This window comes from Quercus robur, chromosome 1, assembly GCF_932294415.1.
Source record: "Quercus robur chromosome 1, dhQueRobu3.1, whole genome shotgun sequence".
Lineage (NCBI taxonomy): Eukaryota > Viridiplantae > Streptophyta > Magnoliopsida > Fagales > Fagaceae > Quercus > Quercus robur.
Genome location: NC_065534.1, coordinates 3,162,155 through 3,173,903, shown reverse-complemented (window position 1 = coordinate 3,173,903; position 11,749 = coordinate 3,162,155). Strand labels below are relative to the sequence as shown.

At 31.8% G+C, this 11,749-nt stretch overlaps 1 protein-coding gene across 1 annotated transcript; it reads right to left on the bottom strand.

The window, feature by feature from the left end:
• On the bottom strand, nt 1–2,604 carry LOC126716037 (loganic acid O-methyltransferase-like). Its single transcript, XM_050416945.1, has 3 exons — nt 2,291–2,604; nt 1,120–1,779; nt 1–394 (listed from the first exon to the last, which is right to left on the bottom strand). The coding sequence occupies exons 1-3, from the start codon at nt 2,381–2,383 to the stop codon at nt 53–55; spliced, it is 1,095 nt and encodes a 364-aa protein (XP_050272902.1). The 5' UTR covers nt 2,384–2,604; the 3' UTR covers nt 1–52.
• Nucleotides 2,605–11,749: the final 9,145 nt, after the last annotated feature.

The window sequence follows — 11,749 nt, the reverse complement described above, 5'->3', positions numbered from 1 at the left end:
AAGGCTGGAATAACAAATGATAAGATTTATTTGGCTGTAATAACAATGAAATCTAATTGTTGCGTTCAAGAAGGACAAACAATATGATTAATTTATCAGTTTCTGGATTTAAGAAAAATGAGGATCCTTCAACTTTGTGAGTAAAGCGATTAAACAACTCATCCAGGATCTCATTTCCAAAATGTTTTTCAATTATTCCTTCCAATACGGCTCTCAAGTATAAGGAACGCAGTGAGGCGCTTTGCAAGATAAGATGCTTCTTCTGGTTATTCAATACTTCCATTCTCTTAATGCTGAAATTTCCATTTCTTTCTATCAATGCCTTCAACTTCTTAGGGGGGGTGTAATAAGCTGGCACATTAAAAGAATCCACTTTTGCTTCCTCGACTAATCCCTACAAGAAAGAACAACCTTAATAACCTAATGTAAAAACCATAGTCTATGCTAACCTTCATCCTATAATTTCTGTTGTCTAGTGTTGACTTACAAGGCATTTTTATATACACTCTAATCTAGAATATAGATATTGCAATAAACACCCTTATTCGAGATTAATTCACAATGTCTTTCTAATATCCAACATCTAATCTAGTAAAAGTATCATATTGTGGGAAAATTAGTGTCAATTTCTCATAACTTCGGTGAATATTGTCCCTTAATTTGCTAATTTTAATATTGATATAAATTGTAAAGTAGACAAATTGTAAATTGATCTCAAATTCTGAGGTTGGTAGAATATTTTTGAAGTGCATAATATTGTAAATGTCCCATTATAGTTTAGGATGGATAATTTATATCTCAATTCCACTTGGTGAAAGTTGAACTAAGTTGGGACAAAGTTTTTCTCTAAACCAGGTTATAGGAGATTCCTTCAAGCTATTACATGACATTTTATAAGTCTATCTATGTGTACGTGGAAAAAACCTATCACATGTTTAATTAAAACCATATGATTAAAATTCCACTTTAATACCTATTTGAGTTGTCACATAGTGTAGTGGGGGAAAGGAAAATTGTGTCCTAGCTATATATCCTGCTAACCAATGTGTGGAAAAAAACCAACTAAATTATCAATCGCATCAGTCATCCCGGTTTAATGGAGAGGAATTGCTTACTTACCACTTTGGCCAAATCCATTAGGCAAGATCCTAGAACGTCTAGCTCTGAACCAGTAAATGTGTCAGAATTGCTCATGACATCAGGGACGGCAGGTACAAAGAGTACTAGTAACCCTCCAACCACAAGCTCTTGTGCTCTAGAAAACAGGAAGGACTCCATGTCCTTGGCAAATTGAGTTTCATAAGCCTCCACAACTTCCTTTGTTGCATTTGTGTAGTGAATCTTCCCTTTATTCCATGCAGGAGAACTTTCATCCATAACCTCAATGGGAATCTTGGAGAGCCAGTTTAGCGCACAAGAGGAGTGAATCAAATGCAGAGATCCCTTGGGAAACAGGCAACCATGGAAAGAACCCGGTACCCCAGCTGCAAAGTATTGCCTATTGGGAGGGAGGGACTTGAACAGAGTATTGAAATCATTGGCGACATTGTCATTAAAGAACACTAGAAAGTCTGGGATTTGAGCATTTACTCCTTTTGATTTGCATTTGAGTTTTATAGCCTCTACTATGCTTTGCACTGTAATGAAGGTATTGGCTCCTGTAGAACAACCCAAATCTACTATACAAACTGGGTTTTTAGAACCACAAAAGGTCTGGATGTCAAAGTGATTGGCTATAGCCTCGTTGATTTTTTCTTTGGCAGCTTCCACAACTCCTCTCTGCAGAACAAGGGGTGATTATCATAATTAGAACCATGAAAATCACTATATATTTTGATTGGCTGCATTATCCTAAATTTGACAAAGAATTCTAACATAAGCTAGATTCGGAATGTAGTTTTCTAGGAAATGAAATAAAAGAATTTTGAGTAATCAATATTACGATACTTCCAACATTCAATCACCTCTCCTTTATTTCGCAAATTGTTATTTCCTCCATATTCTCTCAGGATAATGTTACGTACAGATGCTCATCTTCTGCAAATATTTTTATTAAACAGTACTTTCAATTACTCATCCCGGGTTCTGTGTAGAAAAAAGTTATTGACTCTCATAGGAAAGTAACTGGGTCCACTGTGCTAGGAAATTACAAGTGATTGCTATGAAGCAGGACATTATAAATTAATTTAGTTTCCAACAGATTTCATACAAGGCGTTGATGCTTCAACAAACACACCAATGAATGGATGGAAAAGAGAAGAAAAAAAAAGTTCTAAATATTAAAGAATACCTGATAATTGGAGTTTTGAGAATAGCTATAAGGCCCCTCTCCTCCATTCGGTGCATATAATTCAGGCAATTCATGGGTCCTTTTGTCCTCCATTCTCTCTCTCGGAGACACACAAACTCAGATGCACCTGCTATATGTAATTTTTTTTATTTTTTATTTTTTATGTGCATGCCTTTCGGAGTTTTTTGAGAGAAGATGAGAATATAAAGGCAGCTCAATTGATGGAGTCGTAGAGAAGGAATCGGTGTTTTAGGATAAATTAAGAAAAGAAGCAAAATAACTGTTTTTTAATACATATCAAATTAATTTCTATAATCTTATCAAAAAAATTCAAAGTTTAATTAAAATCTAGAAAATCATCTATTTATTGATTCTAAACTTAGTTTTGCAAAAATTCATTTATAAATTATAATACATAAAATCAAAGATTTCGTAAAAACTTTTCTTTTTTGGGTGAAACTTAAGTTTGACAATATTTATGGCCATTGTTACCATGCAAATTAGAATGGTAAAAACACTTTTTTTTTTTTTAGGGGTGGTGAAACTTAGTTTGAAAATATTTATGACCATTGTTACAACGCAAATTGGAATGGTAAAAGCTTTTTTTTTTTTTTTCTTTTTTTTGGGGGGGGGGGGGGGGGGGAACTTAGTTTAACAATATTTATGGTCATCACTACAACGCAAACTGGAATGGTAAAAACTATTTTTTATTTTTGGGTTGAAACTTCAGTTTGACAATTTTTATAGCCATCACTACAATGCAAACTGAAATGTTAGGTAGAATTAAGGCGAAAATTCTATTTTAATCCCTACATTTTGGGGCCATTGTTAATTTGGTCAATGTTATTTTCAATTTGCTATTAATTTGGTCCATATCATAAAATCACAGCTTTTCTTACATTTTCTTGGTAACCAAACACAATAACACAATTCAAATTTATCAATCTTCAACTCTAGTAGATACACATATCAACCCAGCAACTTAAAAAAAAACCCAAAGTTAGACCCATAATGATTGCAAATTGAAAATAAAATGGACCAATTTGACTATTACCAAAATGTAAGAAATAAATTAACGGTAACCCCGGACCAAAATGTTATTTTTTGGTTAAAAATATTAACCACACCAAGCTAAAATTGTACAGAAATGAGAGTTGATTTGCATGATAGATTTGTATGAGTCATGATAAATACAAAGCTGGACTCGTTATTTGCCGTCCCAGAAACAGTCCCTAGTACAGAAAACTGTGAACAAGAAAAAGTTTAGCCGATTGCAGCAATAGAAAACAAAGATCACAGAGGACCTGGCCACTGACTCTGTACTTGAAAACAACAAAAATTATATGGCGGTTTGCAGCTTGAATTTTTGATGTTGGACTTAGGATCTGTCAAAGTGTGATCATGATGCAACTTATCAAGCTTCATAAATATCACGTTTGTTAACGTCCAGATGTGACCGACATGAGTTTATTGAGGTCCAATTATAGAGGAAGGTCAGATAAAATTGGTAGGATGCACAGTTACTAAAAAATTTAAGATGGTACATTTAAGCTAATGAGTGCCCTTAGGGCACTCATTAATAAGCCACTTTAATTAGGAAAGTTTTAATACCATTTTTATGGGAAATAAAAAAAGTTGTTAAAATATTAATTACTTTTTTTTTTTTTTTTCATTTCCCATAAAAACTTTCTTTATATGGATTATTAACCAGTGTCCTAAGGGCACTCGTTAGCATTCCCCTAAAAAAAAAAAAAATTATTTTTAAATAAATTCATAAATACAATAATTTTCACGACATTTTTTATAATAGATATATGTGTTGATGTCAAATTGATTGGCTACGGCCTACCTTTTCTTTGGCAACTTCCACAATTTCTCTTTAAAGAACAAGTGGTTTTTAATATTCATCATAATAATTAGTTACTAATTCGTGCGATGTAAGGAAAATTTTTTAGATCAAATGTAAATATGATCAAGTTTAAATATTTGTCTAATTTCAATTATTTTAAAGCTAAATTAGCTCCAATTTAAGATGAAAAATGTAGTTTAAACATTTCTTATGAAAAGTTGTCAAATTTTCACAAATAAGATCGTTAAAAATGAGAAACATGCATATATTATGCAGTAATATATTACAATAATCATAATATGCTCTTACATTTGGTTTAATAAGTATTACAAAAGAATTAGTAAACAAAATAATATATAATTGTACTTGTATCTTCAAGCTTTATCCAATGTCTTTCTGGGTTTTGCTTTTCGTGAAAGTTTCTAATTCTCTTTTGTTCATTGTTTAGCTATTAGATCCATACAAATATTCCTAAAGATCAAACATACTAAAAACAAAAGATATTAACCAGATATGATCGTGCCCTTTACTCTTCAAATTAGCTTGGCTGCTCCGCCAAAAGTCTAGCTGTAAATGAACCACCAGCACACTTTGATTCGAGCACAATTGAGATGAACCGAGGTAAAATATGATAGAATAGAACTCGGTTGGATTCAAGAAAAATTGCTAGAAAATATATGATTTCATAAAAACGTGTTTGGATCGGGTGGTTTTCTTGGGCCAAAAAAGAGCTTATTTAGGCCATTTTAGTGACATTCTTTGTTGTTTTTAGCCGGTTCAACTATTATTTAGCTCATTCAAAGACTTTAAGGCCATTTCTTAAATCCTTTTTTACTTTCTTGCTTGCATTTTTGTATTTTCTACCTGTTTATTTGCACTATGACTACTAGACTTGAGCTTAACCGCTAGGAGTTCGCTTATGAGATCTATTAAGAGGAAATGGATTATTTGATCATCTATTAAATGACAGTCCATCATCTTCTAAGATTTGTGAGTGATACTACTATTTTAGACTGCTAGACTATCTTTCTCACCTCCACTGCCCCCAACAAGTATTTGAAATTAAGAGGACAAGCTTATCATGTTTCTCAAGCTATTTAGCATAGAACCCAATAGTGGGGGCATTTTGTTGCACCTTCGATTTTCGAAGTTCATTTAGGAGTGTTTGCAACACATCTATTATGTAACTGAGAATATCATTCGTTTGTATGATGTCTTTAAGTGGTACATAAATTTTAAGCAAGCCAATTTGTGATTTAGGACAAGAAATGGGATTTAATTTTTATCTTTGGTTAATTTTTGAATTTTTATGTGATTTCCTATATTTTAGCATTTAGGATTATATTGCAATTTTAAAAAAGAAATCCATAATAAAGAACAAACATAGAGTTGATATAGTTAATTAAGAAATCAAACAAACAAAATTCTAGCAATGTTTTATACTACAATATCTAAATATTCAAACAAAATGCTGCTATATCACAGCTAAAAAAGTACCCCTGAGCCTAGAACGAAACTTGTGTCCTCATTCTTAGAATAAGAAAATTAAAATAAATAAACAAAAAAAAAAATGATACTAAGATTTGAGCAATATGGAGATTCAAAGAGAAGGGGTACTATATTAATGTAGAGGGGGTAGCAAAGCTAGGGTTTTGGTTAAACAAAAAGACCTCAAATATGAGATAAAAATATTTTGATTAAAAAAAAAAACAATTCGTACTTGTGCAGTCATGCCATGCACACAAAAGACAATTTAACGCAATGGCCTCTCTTTATTTAGAAGGTGGCTTTTTGATCGGTCTTTGAATTCGCATTGCACAAAAATTGCAACGAAGAACAAAGAAAAATAAAAGAAGACAAAAGAACTTAAATTCATAGAGAAGATAAAGAGGAAAAGAAGCGTTATGTTTGTAATGGACCAAAGCAATCAGGCTTTTTGGATCTTCGTTGGAGATAAGAGATTGGATTGGAGTGAGAGAGAAAGAAGGTGGCAATTGAAGCTTAAGGTTTTCACCATGTGTAGAGTTTTTAGAAACTTGGAATAGGGTTCTTCAAAATAAGTAATAAAGAGAATAAATCATATTTAAAAAATAATAATGATGTGAAAATTTGGGAAGGCTCCAAAGCTTATACGGCATAATATAAGGAAGTTAACAAATAATCAAACATCTTTCGTTTTATATTATATATATAGATTAGAACCATGAAAATCATCTAAGAGTAGAGGAATTTGGAATGTTATTTTCTTAGAAATAAATTTAAATAATTTTGGGTGATTATTTTCAAAACACTATCTTGCCCTCAAATTGTTAGACTTATTTCCACTATATTTTATAAAATAAAAATACTCATCTTCGGCATTTGGTTGTCTTTATACATTGAATTATATATCCATCCTCAGCTCTTTATGAACAAATGCATTCTTATGTCTCATAGGTGGGGCTATAAAATAATTTGGTTCCAAATTAGTTTGGAGTTTTTTTTTTTAGATAACATGTGACTAAAATTACACATAAATAATCTCTTTTATTGCCACATAATAGATTGAAGCAAGATATCCAAATTAGTTTTGAGCTAAAACTTTTCAACAATAAATGACTTGAGTTGTTCATATATACCTTCAAGTTCCAAAAAAAAAAAAAAAAAAACATAGTTACAATCCTAACCTGGGAAAGTACCGATTATTGGTTCACTGTGATCAGTAATTCAAAGTGATTGCCATCGAGTAGGTCAATATCAATAATTTTTTTTAGTGTCCAACATAATTTTAAAAAGTTGTAGTTTTTTCAATGAACACCATTAAATGGCGATGTGATACAAATCACCAAATTGGAAAATAGATCAAAAAATATATTTGATAGTTGGAATTTTGAGCATAGCTGTTACAATACTCTCCTCCATTCATTGTGTATGATTCAGATTCAGGCAATGCATAGGTCCTCTCTCTCTCTCTCTCTCTCTCTCTCTCTCATTCACATATAAATTCTTGCTACATATTTCTAGGTGCATGTCTTAATATGATTGTTGAAAATAATTGTCGTTATAAGAGCATTACAATCGATGCAATATATAGTTGTCTAAGAAAAGTGTTCACCAAGATATTATTTCCTAGTGATGTCAAATACATAGTACAATTTGAATCTTGATTATTTTCATAAAGGAGAAGAGATGATATCATTGAGCTGTAAGGCTATATGTGTGATGTGAAATCCACAATACACTTACACAACGCACTTAATCAATACCTAATTAATCTAGGTAATAACAAACTCTATTTAAATATCTTTGTCATCTTTGACATCTTGAGCCCACACAAAATAATTAGGTTGACTTTAATACCATTTGTAATGACCCAGATCAACCTAGTAAATGATTGATGTGTGACTTCAAATGCATCTATACAACACATACTCAATCAATTTGAGCATCACAAACACACACTCAATCAATTTGAGCATCACAATACATGACCAATGGTTCCATATTTTTTTGTCAAGAACTCCTCTTTCATGTAATCGTAGAAGCTTTTGTCTTCTTCAAAACTAATGATTGATGATCTTGACTTTTGCCTTGGTTCAGTGTGGTATATTTTGGTACTTCTATTCCGAAGATGATAGTGTACTTGATTCGCTTGATTTCCATGGAGAGCTTTGACTAGGTTCCTACTTCCTCTTCAAGAGAAACACATCTCATATTTGTAACAAATAACAAGCAAAAATCTTGTTTCAATTTTCGATTCATTTGTAGAAACAAATAACAATTAGAATGAAATCAACTTTCTCCATCTGGGTTTTTTTCCTTCTCTGTTTGGTTATTGAGAAAGTCATTGCTAGCGAATGAAAATTTACTAGATTTTGTGTTCTAAAATTTCAATTTTTATTAGCTTTTTTTTATCTGGATGTTTCTCAATTGTATGTAGGTGAAATGTTGTAGGATGTATTTGAATTGAAGGTTTTAAGATAGAAAAATCAAGAAAGTGGTTTTGTAATTGATTGTCAATAAAGTACGAGAAAATGTAAGAAAAAACTGTAATGTTGTATTGTTGTTAGGTGCTAATTTTTTTCTTGAGAACTAATTTTTTTAAATCTTTCTTTAAATTGAGAAATCATTTTTTTTTTAAATTAAGCTTTTAAAAAAAATTTTAAATGTTGATGTGGCATTTTAAAAATCTATTAAAAAAAGTTAATATCATTTTATTTATTACGTTGAATGAACTACTAAAGCACAATATATCTAGGTGAAGAATTGCATCTATAACGTTGAATCTTGCCTCCTGAAAGGAATTATATAATGATGAGAAATCTGATTGAACATTCATAAAGAAAACGCATCTTCTAAAGTTACAAAAAGGCGTCCTGTTCTTGCTCACTAAATCTGTGTCCATAGCCCTTCTGGTTGCAAGATATTCATGAGCATCATTTATACCATTCAGCTCATGGCAATTTGATTGATTTAAATAATTAAAAGTTTTCAGACTCCCCAATATATATTTCTCAATATCCTACAAATATTTATAATTAAAAAAAAAAAAAAAACTTGAAATAGAACTTATATTTACAGAAAACACTAACAATTGTTGAACTTGCTTCATTTAAAAAGGCATATATAAAGAGATAAATAGGTGGCGATGTGATACAAACCACCAAATAGGAAAATAGATCAAAAAGTATATTTGATTGATGGAGTTTTGAGCATAGCTGTTAGGGCCCTCTCCTCCGTTCATTGCATATGATTCAGTCAATACATAGGTCCTTTCCCCCTCCATGTCTCTCTCCCTCTCTTAGACAGAAATTCACATACTTATACCTGCTACATATATCTAAATGCATTAATTCTTCAGATGTTTGTTGAAAATAGTTGTAGTCATAAGGGCACTATGATTGATCTAATATATAGGCATCTAATTATTTCTTCAATTTTAATGGCAGCAAGATTCAATTCCCAAATTGACCTTGCACTTGTATTGCCAATTACTTAGTACAATAATGAGATGGAGATTTGGATATTGGTTCTTCTAGTAAAAGAGAAATAAGAAAAGACAATATTACTGATTTACAGGGCTATATGCCGAATGTGAAATTCAAAATACACTCACAAAACACACATTTAATTAATATCCAACCAACCTAAGGCAATCCTTGACGTCTAGAGCCTACACAAACTTATCAGGTTTTCTCCTTGATACCATTTGTGAGGACCCAAATCAACCCACCATTTGTGGTCCACTATGTTTCGTCAATTAACATTCCAATATGTATGAACTATGTTGTGACGTTGATGTTGAACGAGTGGTGCATTGATACGTGTGTTTCATTGTTTTGTCTTACGTAGTAATTGGATGCATTCCGGAAAAACGTGTCTTTTGCTTTTCATTATGATGGGTACTTCCTTGAAAATTCACAAGCTAAGAGACACGTAGGAGGGAGGAGGACATGTCTAGCTGATAAGGAATTTCGACAGACTCAACACCGACAGCCATTTGACTCCAGAGTATTTGCGAAATTGTGATTTTGGGTTTAATGTGCATCTTCATCCATATTAGGGAGTTGCTATTATCCAATGGATATTTTAGGTGTGAATTTTTAATACACCCTATTTTATTAATTCGACCTCGAATTTACCAAGCTTTTCATTGATGTAAATAGTAAATACAACAACCATAAGTTTGAGTTTTTGGACTATTTAAGAGTTTTGTAATACAATAGTATTCTTTACTATCCTTTATGAGAAGAATCATAGTCTGAATTAATCAACACCCATTTTTGTAACTAACAAATTTAAAAAGAAATAGAAAAAAAAGAGAGTTAAACTTTAAAATTAAATGGGGTTCCTCAACGTATTGAAGTCTCCCTAGTATGTTATTTCTCCGTTTGAAGATTAGAATTGTTTTTATTAATTTTTTAATCATTTTTTAAACATGTTACAAGCTAGAAACACAACCTTGATTCTAGGGCCAAAATGGGCATTTGCCCCTTTCGCCAAAACTTTCCAGCAAAATGCCCATGTTTTAAACTCGATTATCTAAAAATCGAGTTTCAATGAAAAACTTGATTTTTAGAAAATCAAGTTATGTGAAATCAAACTTAAAAAAAAAAATACATGGAACTCGAGTTCCATGTAAAATTTCTCACATTACTCGATTTTCATCAAATTGAGTTTTTCATTGAAACTCAATTTTTAGAAAATCGAGTATCAAAACAGGAGCATTTTGCTAGATAGTTTCAGAACAAGAATATTTTGTTACATCTTTTGGGTGAAAGGGACAAATGCCCATTTTGGCCTTGATTCTAGTCTTGAAACTATTTACCAAACAGAAAAGGATACTCATACCATAGAAGTTCACATATCTATCTTTGTAGTGGCAAAAATAATTTTCTTTTGGAATGGGAACTATGCAATTGCAAGCAATAAAATATAAAGATTGAAAATCAATGATCTTAAAGTGAATGTGATCATTTCTCTCCAATCTCTTTTTCATGACAACACAACTTTTTTAAGTCAAGCCCTAGCACATCATCCATCGGGATCACAAAAAACCTCCCATACACTGCATATGAAGTCGAACATATTCACATTACTAAAGCCAAACTTCCCTCTTTAGGAGAAAATGGGCATTTGCCTCTTTCGCCAAAACTTTTCAGCAAAATGCCCCATATTTGAAACTATTTAGGAAAATGCCCCTATTTTGAAACTTGATTATCTAAAAATCAAGTTTCAATTTAAAACTTGATTTTTGGACGATCAAGTTATAGCAAACTGAAAATAAAAAAAAATAAAAAAAAAATAAAATTCTGGAACTCAAGTTCTTTGAACTTGAGTTCCATTTGTTTGTTTTTAGACCCCTTAAAACAAAATCAGATTAACCTAGTTAATTAGCCAAATGATTACTTAGTCAAATTAAACAGATCTAGGTTAACACAAATATATCATATCATTGTAAAGTGCGGAAAATAAAGAACACAACGATATGATAACATAAGAAAACCAAATCGGTAAAAAACCTGGAGATGATTTAACCTAGCCATCCTCAAGGTAAAACAAATCCACTATGAAAGAATTGAAGTTTACACAATAGCGACTTAGACCACTAACATCTTATTGCTACCTCGAGTAGGAAACTTACTAATACGACCACGTGACAGCTCCAAGTCCACGGACTACTTCTTTCTTGGATTCATAGCAAGTACAAGCACTCCCACTTGTATATCTTTAAACTCTTGAATCTGCAATTGAATTGATCACCAAGCTCTCGACATCAATCTTGAGATTGGAAACCCTAAGTGTATGTGAAGGCAAACACCTCTAGATCTAACAAAAGATTCACACACACAGCATAAAAAGTAACCTCAAAACGTGACTAGGGTTTTTCCTTTTATACTTAAGGCAAAACATAAAACCCTACACGTCAAAACGGGCTTGGGCTGAGTTGGAAAATTCTGTAGAAAAACAATCTACACGAGTTTCGATCGATCAAGTCTAATTTTTGATTGATCAAGCAAGACAAATTTACATAGTAAATCCTGCAATACACTTGATTCCAACTTTACACTTAAACATACTTTGGGCAAGTCTAAAACAAGACTAAACGTTTTGATTATAGTTTGCCAACA

Coding starts and splice junctions, on each gene's coding strand:
- LOC126716037 (XM_050416945.1), bottom strand. CDS start 2,383: ATGGAGGACAAAAGGACCCATGAATTGCCTGAATTATATGCACCGAAT. Junction 1,780..2,290: donor CTCAAAACTCCAATTATCAG/GTATTCTTTAAT, acceptor CTTGTTCTGCAG/AGAGGAGTTGTGGAAGCTGC. Junction 395..1,119: donor TAATGGATTTGGCCAAAGTG/GTAAGTAAGCAA, acceptor TCTTTCTTGTAG/GGATTAGTCGAGGAAGCAAA.